Source organism: Corythoichthys intestinalis, chromosome 11, assembly GCF_030265065.1.
Source record: "Corythoichthys intestinalis isolate RoL2023-P3 chromosome 11, ASM3026506v1, whole genome shotgun sequence".
Classification (NCBI taxonomy): Eukaryota; Metazoa; Chordata; class Actinopteri; order Syngnathiformes; family Syngnathidae; genus Corythoichthys; species Corythoichthys intestinalis.
Window position 1 is genome coordinate 48,319,610 of NC_080405.1, and position 17,225 is coordinate 48,336,834.

At 39.2% G+C, this 17,225-nt stretch overlaps 1 protein-coding gene across 2 annotated transcripts in view; it reads left to right on the forward strand.

Moving 5' to 3' along the window:
* Positions 1-17,225, forward strand: part of pdgfc (platelet derived growth factor c) — a 104,291-nt gene that overhangs the window by 51,541 nt on the left and 35,525 nt on the right. For both annotated transcript variants that reach the window (XM_057850182.1, XM_057850183.1), the window contains one exon: positions 7,098-7,290. In XM_057850182.1, the coding sequence (XP_057706165.1) occupies positions 7,098-7,290 (193 nt within the window). The remainder of the gene's footprint in view (positions 1-7,097; positions 7,291-17,225) is intronic.

A 17,225-nucleotide genomic window follows, 5' to 3' on the forward strand; every position in this document is an offset into this window, starting at 1 on the left:
TGAACAGACTTGGGATTTCTTTGGCTCCATCGTGTGGCAAGAAACTATGATGAAGTGAGGTGAGGAGGTTCATTCAGAACAAACTAGTGCTTGGCTTCCATTTTGTGACAGCCAGAATTTGATGGTAGAATAGTGTCTAAGTTTACTCATTGGCTGTCACTGATGGACATGCAAATTCATCAGTCAAAATGAATTGGACGTCTAGCGCTTTCAATGGCACTCAAATGTGAGCATTCAAAGGCAGTCCTCCCAGTTATCTATTGTCACTGACAGGACTTAATTTTCGGTTATTTCCTTGATAATTTTAGGGTACTGATGTCGCACTTCTTGTTGACTTTAGTTCACTTCTGGCACATTTTGGGATGTTTCGGGTTCACCTCCCGTACATTTTTTTAAATCATTTCCTGTTGATTTTAGGGCAATTCCGGGTCACTTCTTATTGTTTTTGGATCACTTTCTGTTGACCTTGGGTGACTTTCTGATTATTTAAAGGCAATCTTTGGGATCTTCCTGCACATTTCGGGGTATTCTGGGGTCACTTACTGTATATGTTTGATCATTTTCTGTTGATTTTAAAAGCATTTTTGGGTCACTACCTGTACGTTTTGGGGGTCTTCCAATCCTTAAAGTTTAATTGAATTTGACATCTATCGTTAACAACAGAAGCAAAAGATGACGCCTATCATAATCAATGGCTGCGAATGAGTTGATTGGCACTGTTCTAGTGGGAACTTTTGTGATCATATTAGACGTCCAATCCATTTTAACTGGGTGGTTTGGCAAGGATGATCACTAATAGGCAGTGCTGTCAGTAACTTGTTACTAAGTAATGTGTTACTGTAATCGGATTACTTTCTTTCAGTAACGAGCAATCTAATGCGTTAATTTTTCAAAATCAGTAATCTGATTAAAGTTAGTTTCCTTAGTGTCTGTTCGTTACTATTTAGTTATTGCCTCAAAATATATGTAGAATGAAGACTATTGTAGTCATGTACAGACAGCATTTCGAATAGAAAATGTTAAAAAGGTTTCAATCTTCTCACTACGGGTTCGTTTCCATGGTAACCGCTCACTGTTACTTCCTGTTTTGGTCTAGCGCAGGGGTGGGCAAACCGGTCCTCGAGGGCCGCAGTGGGTCCTGGTCTTTGTTCCAACTGACCCAGCACAGATAGTTTAACCAATGAGGTTTCAGCAGAAATGAGAAGCACCTGACTGCAATTAACTGATTGCACTTGTAAAACAGCAGATTGGTGAAAAGGTGTCGTCTTAATGGGTTGCAACAAAAACCCGCACCCACTGCGGCCCTTTGTGGAATAGTTTGCCCACCCCTGGTCTAGAGTCACACGCGTTAAGTGTTTTGGGACTAAAAAAGGCGTGACGAACGTGGGGTTCACATTGGACAAGAGTGCAGCCACCTGTTGAGATGTGCTAGGGAATGTTGATCTGTGTGCGTCCAAGAATGAACGGTAGTATTTTTCCTTCATTCCGGAAGGTTCCAGCGATAGGTTGAAGCCGCTACATGCGCGGCTGTTACGTAGCTTTGCCGTTGCAACGGCGGATAGTCGTCACTCCAAGTCGGCCAGTATTGCTTGCATCATATTCGTGTTGCATATTTATGCCGTGAGGAAGCATGTTCGTTTAGCATCTTTGGGATGTGTTGTAAGTCCAATTGAGTGTAAAGTGCTTAGCTGCCGCCACATTTTGTGCAGGGGTGTGCCATCTTAGGCACGCCACGATTCGATTCGATTCGATTCAATTACGATTCAGGGTGCTACGATTCGATTCTTGAACGATGATTACGGTATTGACGATGATCACGGTTATCACGATCATCATTATTATCGATGCATCGTATATTACTAATTAATAAAGTAGACAAACAAATTTTTGTTCATTATTTATTTAAAATATTCTAATGACTCAACAGGGACGATGGAAACATGCCCATACAACAAAAAGCTGCCTTTAAACTGCTTTTTCATATATTTATTTTTACAACAAAGTGCAAAAACATTAACCATTTTAAAAGGAGTACTTATTTCACTCAACAATACAATAAAATTTACACAGGTGGAATGAATTCCACATTTTCTGGAAACAAAGTGTCTTTAGAAATAAGCCTTCTTTTAACCAATATACTTTTTGTTCACAGATTTCTGTACTATTTTGCATGTTTGTAGTGTTACTGCTTTACCTAATCATGGTTTTACACGTTCTGCATATGAAATACACGTTAACGAATTAGCTAATTAGCTTAGCGCTCTGTGCTAACTATTAAAACCTCAAAAACAACAACAATAAAGGCTAAACAATACAAGAGGGTTTGTGTACTCACTCACTCTTATAGACACACACGGGTCTTAGCAACACACTCAGGACATTTTTCAATTGACATGACTTGAAACCACAGCTGGACATCTGAAAGACGAGGAGCAACAAACGATCTTTCTTTCCCTCTCGCTATAAAAAACTAACGTGCGCAGAAAAGCGCGCCGGTTCGCGCTTCTGTTCCTGCCTGCCTGTCTCATACACAAATTTATTTTCCAGTCTTTTAAAAAGGAGTAAATTTCTCTCCCAGTAACCGGGAGCATCCATCATAAAGTTGTGCGTGCGTCCATTAACGGTGTCCGGGCGGCAGACGTGTCTTGAATTTCGTTCCGCTACGAGTGGCTGTCATAATGTTATGAGGGAAAAACATCGTTTTTGAGCCTTTATGAATCGTAATCGAATCGTCACATGTTGAATCGCGATGCATGTAATAATCGATTTTTTGGAATTCCTCTAGTTTTGAGGCCAAATTGACCACGTGTGTGTACGGCGTACTTCCGGGTTGTGCGCGCGCATTCACGCGAAGTTCAGAATTTTTTAACAAATTCCGTGCAGTTTGTCAGTTATTTTTTTATTTCAGGGCTCCGGAGTGGCTGATCTAGTGCAAATCAATGGTGGTTGAAATCAACTCCTTCGACTAAATAAACCGCCGTTAACGCAAAGGTTAAGCCTTATGTGAAAAATTCAAATTTTCACCTTTAAACTTCATTATCGTAAAGTCAATCACTTGCGATGACGTTTTTCTGTTGGCATTCTTATGTTGAGGCAGCAAAGGGAGAAAAATGGGTAAAAAGTAACGATACATTACTTTTAAAGTAACTTAGTTCCTTTGATAATGAAGTAATCAATAAAGTAAGTACTGTAATTTTCGGACGATAAGCTGCTTTTTTCCTTCATTTTGAACCCTGTGGCTTATAGTCCAGTGCAGCTTATTTTTTTATTTTTTTATTTGGGTTAATAGATAAAACCTTAATTGTAGTGGTGTCATAAGATTGTCATAAGACTGTCATACTTATAAAATGACATGGGCATTACTGAATAATTATGAAAGCTGTCATCAAGTTTTATCCGGCAAATTATGTCACAAACTCTATTTATGTCCAGCTTGGATCTTTTACATCCATTCAAAAGTGAGATAATTTGCCGCATAACACTAAATCTGTTAAAAGCATTCATTAAAACACATGACAGTGTCATATCAATAATTATGACTGTCTTATAACAGTCTTATGGTGCCACTGTCAAATAAAGTGTTACCAAATACCATAACTAGCAATTAATGAAACTGGAACAGTAAATGTAGAAATAATTAGTACAGAACATGAATTTTGATTGTTATTTATATCTGTAGTGCTGCAATGCATACTAGGAGGCATGTTGGACAACAACAGTGTTGACAGCAGGTGGCAGCAGAGGCTGACACTCTCCCCCATGGGAGCAGTGATGGCCAAATGAAGCTCTGCAGCCACTCGGTTCAAAGCTTTATGGTGGTTCATTTGGTCTTATGACAGACACTTTCTAATAAAGTGAGGACAGCTGCGGCTTATAGTCCAGTGCGGCTTATCTATGAACAAATGTGTCAAATTTGGTGGGTGGCGGCTTATAGTCAAGTGCACCTTATTGTGTGAAATTTACGGTAGATTACTTTTTTGAGACGTAATCAGTAATTAAATTACTTTTTCAAGTAATCAGTGACAACACTGCTGATAGCCCCACCAGTTCAAATAGATTGGACTTCTAATATCAGCAATGGCAGCCAATGAATTCGTCTGTCATGAAAATACAGATACGTTTCCGTTGCTGTCGAGCGGTTTTTGAGGCCTTGTTCGGTTGATAATTTCCATCAGCGTCCAGCCGGTAAATCCCATTTTCTCCCGTCGCGATAACGTCACTGCTGGCGGCTTGAAAAAGCGGCCGATAATTAAAAACACAGCTGCTCAAGGCCGAGCGTAGCGCGAGACAAACCCGTCAGCTCGTAACCTCCCGAGCCAGTAACAGTTAATTAAACGTGGCCCCTTTTGCCACCACTTGCTGCGAGAATGGAGATAAGACCTCGGCGGAGTACGACGTGCCGGGACACGCGCGTGCTCAATAGATACGATAGCGCTTTAATTGGATTCAGTGCAAGAAAGGAGGGATTATGTAGCGCTTCCATGCATGCATGTTCACCCTGCAGGAGGTATTGTTGCGCCAAAACTTGGCTTGGCATCTTTATGAAAGAGACTCTTCATGAAAAAGTCCTTCTTTTGTTTTTGTTGGCGCGCAGCGATTCAGCGGCGTCCCACCTGGCTGGCTACCAAGCCCACATGAAAGCATCAAAGGCAATCCAAAGTCATTTTTTTCTTTCACGTTTACATTTTTTTTCCTTTTTGAAGTATTGGGTGAGGTTGAATGATAGCCGCAGTGCATAAAATGCTACAACTTGTCTGGTTGTTCCTGTGTGCTACAGTTCTGAATTGAAAGTGAACAATAACGGTCAAATGGTCGAATACATTGAAAATGGAAATGAATGAAAAGACTTTCTGACTTCAGATGTCAAATTTTGAGAGTTTCATTGTAACATGCAGGTATTCAAGACAGCCTGTGCAAGATGAAGCAAAACTATCCCCAGAATATAATTGGGAACAAAAGAATGAATCATGGCTACTTGTTCCTCACTTATAACAGGATTTGGAAAATCGTAAACGCTGTAGGCAAAAAGCGCACACAAACAACAATTTCCATCACAAGAAGGTATCGGCTTGTTTGGATGGTTGGACGAATATTAAATACAGTGGGGCAAATAAGTATTTAGTCAACCACCAATTGTGATAGTTCTCCTACTTCATGGGTGTCCAAACCTGTCCTCAAGGGCCGCTGTGGGTCCTGGTTTTTGTTCCTACCAATCCAGCACAGAGAGTTTAACCAATGAAGTTTGTGCTAAAACAAGCAGTACCTGACTGCAATCAACTGATTACACTTGTGAGACACCAGATTGGTGAAAAGATGTCGTCTTGTTTGGTAGGAATGAAATCCAGCACCCGCTGCGGCCCTATGTGGAATAGTTTGGACACCGCTGTCCTACTTGAAACGATTAGAGAGGCCTGTAATTGTCAACATGGGTAAACCTCAACCATGAGAGACAGAATGTGGAAAAAAAAACTGAAAATCACATTGTTTGATTTTTAAAGAATTTATTTCCAAATTAGAGTGGAAAATAAGTATTTGGTCACCTACAAGCAAACAAGAATTCTGGCTGTCAAAGAGGTCTAACTTCTAACGAAGTCTTACGACGTCTAACGAGGCTCTACTCGTTACCTGTATTAATGGCACCTGTTTTAACTCATTATCGGTATAAAAGACACCTGTCCACAAGCTCAGTCAGTCACACTCCAAACTCCACTATGGCCAAGACCAAAGAGCTGTTGAAGGACACCAGAGACAAAATTGTAGACCTGCATCAGACTGGGAAGACTGAATCTGCAATAGGTAAAACACTTCGTGTAGAGAAATCAACTGTGGGAGCAATTATTAGAAAATGGAAGACATACAAGAACCACTGATAATCTCCCTCGATCTGGGGCTCCATGCAAGATCTCACCCCGTGGCGTCAAAATGATAACAAGAACGGTGAGCAAAAATCCCAGAACCACACGGGGGGACCTAGTGAATGACCTACAGAGAGCTGGGACCACAGTAACAAAGGCTACTATCAATAACACGATGCGCCGCCAGGGGCTCAAATCCTGCACTGCCAGACGTGTCCCCCTGCTGAAGCCAGTACACGTCCAGGCCCGTCTGCGGTTCGCTAGAGAGCATTTGGATGATCCAGAAGAGGACTGGGAGAATGTGTTATGGTCAGATGAAACCAAAATAGAACTTTTTGGTAGAAACACAGGTTCTCGTGTTTGAAGGAGAAAGAATACTGAAGTGCATCCGAAGAACACCATACCCACTGTGAAGCATGGAGGTGGAAACATCATGCTTTGAGGCTGTTTTTCTGCAAAGGGACCAGAACGACTGATGTGTAGAAAGGAAAGAATGAATGGGGCCATGTATCGAGAGATTTTGAGTGAAAATCTCCTTCCATCAGCAAGGGCATTGAAGATGAGACGTGGCTGGGTCTTTCAGCATGACAATGATCCCAAACATACAGCCAGGGCAACAAAGGAGTGGCTTTGTAAGAAGCATTTCAAGGCCCTGGAGTGGCCTAGCCAGTCTCCAGATCTCAACCCCATAGAAAATCTGTGGAGGGAGTTGAAAGTCCGTGTTGCCCAATGACACATCACTGCTCTAGAGGAGATCTGCATGGAGGAATGGTCCAAAATACCAGCAACAGTGTGTGAAAAGCTTGTGAAGAGTTACAGAAAGTGTTTGGCCTCAGTTATTGCCAACAAAGGGTACATAACAAAGTATTGAGATGAACTTTTGGTATTGACCAAATACTTATTTTCCACCATGATTTGCAAATAAATTCTTTAAAAATCAAACAATGTGATTTTGTTTTTTTTCCCACATTCTGTCTCATGGTTGAGGTTTACCAGTGTTGACAATTACAGGCCTCTCTAATATTTTCAAGTGGGAGAACTTGCGCAATTAGTGGTTGACTACTTATTTGCCCCACTGTATAATATAGGCAGTCACCTTACAGAGCCCACTGATTGAAGAGTTTCCAGTGACCTTGGTGCCTTTTTTGCTGTTAATATGTGTAGAAAAGCTGCAGTGATTACAAATCACTAGAAAAGCAACCCTATCATTAGTAAAAAAAAATGTTTTTTTTACCCTTTTAGGAGTGCAAGAGTCCCATCAGGAGAAGGTGATCACAGTGTCTGGCGAGGGGACGATCCATAGCCCGGACTTCCCACGCACATATCCCAGGAACATCGTGTTGGTGTGGAGGCTGGTGGCGGCAAGTAACATGAGGATTCAGCTCACCTTTGATGACAAGTTCGGCCTTGAAGATCCCGAGGACGGGATATGCAAGTGAGAAATCTGCTATTTTCTCATTGTTTGGACAAACTTTCCATTCACTGTCATCATCCAACTTCAAATTGGTCAACTAGTGATAAACTCATTTAAATTCAAAGCCGAGGTATGACTGGACATAACACGATTTGAATGTCTATCATTAGCATGCAAAGAATGGCATGCGCCCCTTTTTTCATGGCACAGTCTGTAACTGGCGGCCATCTTGTGTAGGGCGAAGGAATTTACAAACGCTATCAGTGAGTCATTTTATTGCCACACCAATGCACCACTGTGTATTTTTCTATAAATATATAAACATGATGAAACACAATGCATTTTTCATAATTTTCCACCAAAATTTTAACATTTTCACCAAAATGTCATCAAAATTGAACCATTTTGACCGAAACAAATTTCTACCTAAATGTCAGAATTATTGATACAAATTACAATTTTCCACCAAAATTTGACAATTTACACCAAAATGCTACCATTTTGAACAAAATGTCACCATTTTTGACTAAAGCTTCAAATATTTTTACTGAAATTTCATAATTTTCACCAGTTTCACAATTTTCACCGGAATTTGACCAATTTTTACCAAACCGTCACAATTTTGGACGATAACGTCACAAATTTTTACTGAAATTTTATTTTCCGTCAAAATTTTAACATTTTAACTAAAATTTCACAATTTTTACCAAAATATTACAATTTTGACCAAAACACATTTCTACCTAAATGTCAGAATTTTTTATACAAATTTAGTATTCCACCAAACTTTCACGATTTTCACCAAAATTTGACCATTTCTGACCAAAATTTGACCATTTCTGACAAATTTAATATTTTTCCACTATAATTTCACCATTTTCACCAATATTTTACCATTTTTGACCGATACGTCACAATTTTTTGATTAGGAATTGGCTAAAAAGAATCGGGTTTGTAATTAAAGAAATATATTTATGATTATCTACTTCATGCGCGTAGTCTTGCACTGCAGTTTGCTGCTTGTTAAAGTTAACAAGGAGTGAACACTGTAGAAGCTTTGATGGTACCAGAGAAGGCTGGGAGCGCTGACTTGAAGACGCTGCACCTGTCATGGTTGAGCTTGTTAAACACTAGCAACACTAGGATTTGGGTGGACTCCTTCAATGAAGCATTTTACATATACTGTACATAAAATATTTTTTTAAATTATAATTTGGGGGAAAAAAACACATCTTATATGTATTTCTTTCCAATGTTAAATTGGAATACAGTGATCCCTCGTTTTTCTTTCCAATGTTAAATTTGAATACAGTGATCCCTCGTTTTTAACGGTGGGGACCAGAACCCACCGCGATAAGTGAAAAACCGCTAAGTAGGGCCAAAAAAAACTTTTTTGCGTGTGAGTTCAATGTATTTATTCAGAAAATGACTCATCTTGTTCTGCAAAGCGCACATTAGCAAATTTGAAGCCAAATTATTCACTGCCAATCAGATTGTTTATAAAGGGTGTCATTTTAAAGCTATTCTTATTGTAGAATCTGAAGTATTTGAGATTACCTCCAGAAATCGTTATTTTTGTTGAACATGACTAGGCATGTGAAGTATGGCATTTTGATGTTGTGATAACCTTAAGCAAAAATACCGCGGTTTCACGGTATTGCAATTAAAGCTCTAAAATGTGTTATTTTGAGATGGGTTTTTTAAAAAAAACTTTTTTTCGAGAGAATTGTTTCATTTTTCACAACATATTTGCAAATTGGAACATCAACATGAATATAATATTAAAATAAATAAATAAATAACAAAAATTAAATAACTAAAATAGTTTTTATAAAACACAGAAAGTCGCCAGAGAGAAAAAACACCACAGGCTGTATTATGAGAATTTTATTTTGAACAGGTGTTTAAAATGGCGGAAGACTCTACAAAAGTAGGCTAATGGTTGAGAGGAATCTAGTTAGCCATCTTGGCATGCTAACTAGCCACATTATCTGCCTCGTTAACAAGCGTACGTTATAGTATTTGTTATACCATCACTAGACACACTAAACATGCTGGAGTGAACTCTAGTAGCTGGTGGGAAATGTTCATGACAGCTTTTGCTGACCTGAAATTTTGTGTAAAGTGACGAATGATTGTCACCCAGATGTGAAATCATGTTGGAGGTGTTGCTTCCCCTGGCCGTCTGTTTCTTTTCGGGAGCTGAAGTACTCCCGTACTAGCCACTTTGTCTTTTTTGAGGGGGAACTTGGGGGAGAGGGAGTTCAGGTGTTGTGTCTCCAACAGACACAGGACAGAGCAACAACCGGAGGGGAAGTTGTGAGCGGCGCCACTCCAAGCCATGGATTTCTCGCAGTATTTTTTGGAAATAAAAAAATAGCTAATATCGTACTAGGGTATGACGAAAGATTTTAGTGGTTTTGAAACCATGATGTTTTCATACCACGGTAAGCCTTGAAACCGGTAACCGGCACATGCCTAAACATAACGCTTTTATTTTTTAAATGTTCTCAGGAAATACGTTCGCTAAGCCGCTAACTGAAGCTTTACACTCCGTAAAAGTGCACTTCTCTTTTTGTCATCCATGTGGTGTCAGTAATAGATTTTTTTTTTCATTTTTTGTTTGCAAATGCTGTTGACCAGCGATTTTTCATGAAGTGTCACCTTTTAAATGCAAGTTTGCATTTCGGAGAAGACTAGCAATGTTTTATAGCAGGCTAAAGTGTTTAGCACGTTGTCTTTTTTTTCCCCCATTAACCTCAATGTAGCAGTGCTAACGTTTTAGAGTGTTTAATTCAGATGTGTTTCCTTATTTTTTATGTCTGAACTTTAATTGTACAGCGTGTTGATGACCAATAAACATCTGTGAAAGGAACTGGAGTCTCATGCCTTCAACACGTATGTGTTCACACTCATTTTCATTTACCGTGGAATAAATGGACTTATTGCATATCGCGACAGACTTAGTTGATACTAGTGCAGAATCTGTATTTGCAACAATATCTGTTGGGTACTCGCAGGTCACTCTCTGTGTATTTGGGGCGATTTGAGGATTTTTTTCTCTCTTTTTTGATCGAAAATAATGACCACCACTGGAATTGATCCTTGTATCGGTAACGCTAAAAATGAGTGCAGGAGATGATGTTTTTTCCTCCACTCTTTGTTTCCACTGCTGCTTTAAATGTGACGGTGTTTTTGTAATTTCCCACCTTTTTACAAACAGAGAAATTTGATTCGAATACGTCGGATAAATCACTGCTAGTACAGTTGGTCAGTATTTCATCATGTGGGGCTTCCCTTGCTGGCATGTGAAATGGCGGAATCTGTCTTTTAAAGATTTAGTGAGTGAGTGTGTCCATTTGTGAAATTGCTTCTTGGTTTCCCGCTGTTTGGATGCTCATGAATATTGAAAAGCAAATTCGCCTCAGACGAGGTCGATACTAGCGCCATCTGACAAAAACACGCGCACACGCCTAGCACACACTCAGATACGCGTACACGCCACATGTGTTTTATCGCCTGGATCGCTTTCAATCACAGTCTGCATTTGCCATTTCATTTAAAGAAGGAGCCGGTGTGCATTTACGCCGATACATCACCGCTGACTGGACGTCGTGCAGGAGACAAATCAGGTTAAGGTGGATGGGTGAGGAAGATGAGGAGAAAGGGGAAGAGGAGAAGGCAGTAGTTACTCGCGAGAGGCCCCTAAAGGATGATTGGATGTACTGCAATTTCAGAGTACTTGTTCACTGCCATTGGTGGCAATAGATGTAGATGAAATGATGATTAATTGGACATCTTAAAAAAATTGTTTTTTTAATTATTATTTCTATTTTTTTTTATCTATTTGCCTAGATTGGCTAACATTAATTTAAGCTTCATAGCTAACTTTATTTCTCCAAGCTAATTATATAATGAACAAATTAATAACTTAATAACTGAATATTAACTAGATTAAAGTACATGTTTATGTAATGTATATTAAATATTTCCTAATCTAATTACTCGAAAATGCAATTTCCGGTCACTTCCTATAGATCAGGGTGTCCAAACTTTTTGCAAAGGGGGCCAGATTTGGTGTGGTAAAAATGTGGGGGGCCAACCTTGGCTGACGTCCTTTACGTAGAACAATATATTTAAGCAAATTTTAGCAAGCCATTCTGTGTGTCACATTTGCTTTATTATTATTTTTTTTTAATTAATAATTTCAACAATCTCGCAACTAGCCTTTGTGGCGTTCGACTCTCGGTATCTTGCTGCTGTAGAATTTACCTAGCTTCAAGTTGCTTCAATTTCTCACTGCGTGTCTTCACTGTAATCTTGTCGTACATGTCAGCGTGTCTTGTTTGGTAATATCGCCTCACATTGAACTCTTTAAAAACAGCGACTGTCTCTTTGTAAATGAGGCGGACACAGTTTTGGGTACTTTAGTGAAGAAATAGTCCAATTTCCACCTATCCTTGAAGCGTCAGCTGTCGCAATAAACTTTTTTGTTGTTGTTGTTGTTGATTGTTGCCATTTTTGAAAATTGGAAGTCAAGCGTCACACGGGGTAACATTGCTTAGAGTGTTGCTGCCTTTTACTGGGTAAATGAGGAGCAGCATTTAATGTGTAAGCTACTTCATATGCTGGTAGCAGTACTGCTGACCAATTTATTAAGTCTGTGTGCGGGCCAGACGTTACTGATCTTAAGACAGAGGCTTGGGGCCGGATGAAATTTGACCACCGGCCGCATTTGGCCCCCGGGCCGCACTTTGGACATATCTGCTGTAGATTTTCAGTTACTACTAATTAATCTGGGGCAGTTTCAGTCTACTTCCTTGTTAACTCATTGATGTCATTTATAGTGCTAGACGTACAATTAACTTTGAAATGGACGTCTAGCGCCATCAATGGCACTGAAAGATGACACTAAGGTAATTTTAGGTCACTTCCTGTTCTTTGATCACTTCCTGCTGTTTTTGGGGTATTTCTGAATCACTCACTGTTGTTATTGGCGCACTAACGGCTCACTTTCTGCTGATTTTGGTTAATTTTCTGATGATTTTGGCGTATTACCGGGTCAGTTCCTGTACATTTTGGGTCACTGCCTCTTGGTTTTTGGGGCATTTTTTTCGGGGGGGGGGGGGGGGGGGGGGTCGCAAATAATGAACACCAATGGAGTTAAAATTCATTAGGAGTGAATCGATGCACATAGAGCTGAAACGATTACTCGAATAATTTGAGCAACTCGATTTTAAAAATTGATTGAGGAATTTTCTCCGCCTCGAGGAATAGTTTCAGCCTGCCAGCTCTAAGCATGACGTTTTGCCCGGTCTACTTTTATTGCGGCACTACGCGCTAATGTCACATGCGTACAGGAAGAAGACAGAGGCAGCGGATATATTTGATTTTAACCATGCATGAATATAGAGGTAACGACGAAGAAGCCGACAAAAGCGAAGTTAAAGGCACCAAGAAAAAGTCGAAAATGTCATAATTTTGAGAGCACTTCAAGCTGGACACCAAGGCGAGCACTGTTACATACTGTATATTCAGTGTAAGACAGCGCTTGCATAACACTACAGCACGTCTTCAATGCTGCAGCTCCACCGAAGGCACCCGTTTCTCCGAGAATGGAGGAGCGATACTCGGGACAAGGTAAAATTAAGTTAACGTAGCGCTAATAAATAAGATTAACGTTACTTTGCTTGCTAACATAACGTTAGCCCTGCGGAGGGCTAGGTTTCTATTAATTATGACCACTGTCGATGCTTGTCTAACGTGTCTTTCATACAGGCTTTATTTAATCTGCAAAAACACAGCGCTGTAGAGTGATGAGGATGTAAAAGAAAGACATCATAAAACTGTCAATTTTAGCTCAATAGTCATTGATGGAAAAAGCACCAAGTAGCACTGGTGCCTAATGTGCTCCAAAACAGCAGATATCATACATTTATTTTGAGCACTGCAAAAACTCAAAATACTATCAGGACTTACAATTTAGACTACCGTCATTTTTGCACTATAAGGCGCACCTGACTATAAGCCGCCACCCACCAAATGTGGCGCGAAAATGGGATTTGTTCATAGATAAACCGCACTGGACTGTAAGCAGCATGTGTCCTCAAACTATTATGGGATTTTTTACACCAAAAAATATTAACCGGTAATGCTTTATTTGGTAGAGGCATCATAAGACGAAATGAACCACCATGAAGCTTTGAACCAATTGACTGCAAAGCTTTATTGCTTCAAGAAGCTTTGTTTGGCCATCACTGCTCCCTTGGAGGACACAGGCAACCTCTGCTGCCACCTGCTGTTGTCATCCAATTTGCCTCCTAGCATACATTGTAGCGCTACAGATGTAAGGAACAATCAAAATTAATGTTCTGTACTAATCATTTCTTCAGTTACTGTTCCAGTCGTTTCATTAATTGCTAGTTATGGTATTTCCTAACACTTTATTTAACAGTGGCGGCATAAGACTGTCATTAGACATTCATAACTATGACATGACACGGTTATGAGCATTAATGAATGCTTATGACAGATGTCATTTAGTGTTATACGGCAAATTATATCTCTTTTGAATGGATATAAAAGATCCAAACCGAACATAAATGGCGTTAGTAACATAATTTGCCGAATCATCTTCATTACATCTGTCATAAGCATTCAGCAATGCCCATGATAGTGTCATGTCATAAATATGACCGTCTTATAACATGAATTTTGATTGTTATTTACATCTGTTACCCTGCAATGCATGCTAGGAGGCATGTGTTGCCTATGAATCCAAATAAATCAATAAATAAGCCGCACTGGACTATAAGCTGCAGGATTCAAAATGAAGGAAAACAGTAAGGGCTTATAGTCTGAAAACTACGATAATTCAAAACTTAACTAGAACTTAAAAATAGCTTCACACGAATGGAAATGCAATTGAAACACATGGGAAAAACACCTAACTTTTAATACGATTTTTTTTTTTTTTTTTTTAAATAAAATCTTAGGTTTTTTGAGTGAAAGCAATGAATTTGTTTTTTTTTTCTAGTCACAGGCAATTGTTGGCTGTTTTCAACAATGTACATCTAAAAGACATTGATTGTAGGGCTGCAGCTATTGATTATTTTAGTAGTCAGTTAATCGACGAACTAGTTTTTTGGAATAATTGAGTAATCAGATAAGGAACATAAAAAATTGAAATACCTGAGCTGAGCTACAAACGGTATAAAAAGTATATAAATGAGGATCCAAGTACAACAAAAGAACAATTGGCTAACTTACATAGCAAAACTCAGCTTGCTTAAATGCTATATATATATATATTTTTTTTTTACAATGCTCTTAACAAATTGTTCAAACACATATTCCTACAAAAAAAAACGGCTAAATATACCTATACACTAAATTACAAATCCATTAAAAAATATTACCTCAAACAAAACTTATGTTGGTCTTAACAGGGAGCAGCTGGATTCAGCCATGTGAAATGAGTCATGTCATATTCACTGTTGCCACTAAAGGGCAGTGTATCCACCCAAATCAATAAATGCAAACACTTTCAAAACAAACCATTACAATGCCACTTTAATTAAATGAATACTCGAAGCAGCAAAATTTAATTAGAATCTTTTTTGTAATCAAATTACTGGCGTTTATTGATTAAATCGTTGCAGTACCAAAAAAAAAAAAAAAATGTTTTATCCGATTACTCGATGAATCGATGGAATTTTCAGTGGAACTCCCGATTACTAAAATATTTGATAGCTGCATTTCTAGAAGCATATTCAAGTTAGTGAACGTGTTATTGGATGTGAAATGGGGCCATTGAAAATGGATTAAAGTATTTGTCAAATTTTGATGGAATTGTACGTTTTTGCCCAAAACTGGCTGGTAACTTTTATGGGCAGTTATTTTGTGAATATTTTGATGCTTGATACAATACGATACGATACTGACAGGAACTTTAGGACAAGTAGCATTTTGAAAATATTTTGAAATGTGTTTGCCATTGAAAATGAATGGGGCTTTTTTTTGTGTGTAGGTAGCCTGAAGTAATCGACATTCTGGTAGCCGGGGGGCAAACAACAGCAAGCTCCTTTTCTGGGGTCAACCCAGTCAAACTGAGGCCGTATGGTGTTTGATTGCATCCCAGGATGCTGCATGATGAAAGTGGCGTCCAATCATCAACACGCACACAGGCACGCACGCATTTCCATTTCACTCACAGCGCTCTCGTCCTCACATTTTGACGTGCACTGAAGAGCTTCATTACAAACTGCGAGAGAACAAAATGCTTTCAATCATTATTTGGAGTAACTTGACTGTTCATCACGTGCAAGATGGCGGTTGTCATGAATAACTAATGAGAGCAGCAATATGAATTCATTATGCATAAAATACTACCTAGTGTGACTATGAACTTTGTCCTTTAAATGGAGATGATTTCTGGTCGCTCCCTTGTATTTTTATACTACTAGATTAGTCAGCCAGTGTATTTCTGTAATGAAAGGAACAGTTGTCATTAGTGTTGCACCGATACAATTTTTGGCTCCATATGCCGATTCCAATGTGTGGTATCGGTCAATACTGTACCGATACTGATTTGAATGTAAAGTATTTCTATCATGGCTTGGTCAGAGTCTGCTTAACTCATTGACGGCGCTAGACATGTGCCGGTTACCAGTTTCAAGGTATACTGTGGTATGAAAACATCACGGTTTCAAAATCACTAACATTTTCCGTCATACTGTTCCTATGATATTAGCTATTTTTTAATGTCCCAAGGGTAGAAATCCCCCACTTGCAGCTGCAGGGCTTACCTCTCCCCCTCTGGTTGTTGCTCAGTTAGTCAGAGAGTCAGCTGTGCTACACGATGGCTGGAGGAGGTGAAACACCTGAACCTTTCCCCCATCGAAGACAACGAAGTCGTTGGTATGGGAATACTTTGGCTACAGAAAAGTTTACGGCCGCGACTGAGAGGAAGAGGGCCAACCGACATGTGTAACATGTTTGCGGCGAGTGGCTGCCAGAGGAGGCAATACCTCCAATATGATTTTGCATTTACATGACCACCCGTTGCTTAAACAAAATTAAAAGTTAGTAAACGCTGTTATTAACGTTTCACACCAGCTACGAGAGTTAACACCAACGTGTTTAAAATGTCAATCGGTGGTAATACTGTTATTAACGGCAAGCCGTTGATGTGGATCCCAATCACAGACCAGGAAACCAGGATTAGTGAACATTTGTATTTAATAAGTACAACAAAGGGAGCACGCCAAAAATTTGAGTATAACAAAGTACAACTGAGGGACCATGCCAAAAAACGTGAGTATAGCACAGTACAACTAAGAGAGCACGCCAGAAAAAGTCAGTATGACAAAGTTGTTGACGCTTATTCACAAAAACATTTTGGAATACTTAAGTTCTTAATTAAAGTACAAATAAAAACATAAATAACAATAATAAATCACAAATAAACAATGAGGTCATATGCTGTTAGCATTAACTAATGCAAAAGATTCAGAACACTGTGACTTCACTTTTCCAACATGATTCAAAACAATCCTTAAAAAAAATACATATGAAAAATATGTAGCATTAATATTATAGTATACTACTATAGACCCTACTCACCTACGTCACAAAATGACGCGTCGCTGTATCCGGCCGCCATATTGTCCGTATTTTTTAGACTTATTCTCATTGTCTTCAATTAGTCGTGCAAGTTATAGAGCAATTCATGGAATCCCCGGTGTTATCTGACGCTGTAAACTAATTGGATGCGTTGCATAAAAGGCGTTATGTGGAAAAGCTTCAGTTTATCCATTCGCCAGATCCATATTTGATGCCTAAATCAATGTTTTCCGACCCGCTGTCTTTGCCGTCTTTGCCTGACATCTGCTAGCTACCCTGATATTTACAACTATCTTGTCCACACAAAATCAGCCTATTCTCACGAAAGTTTG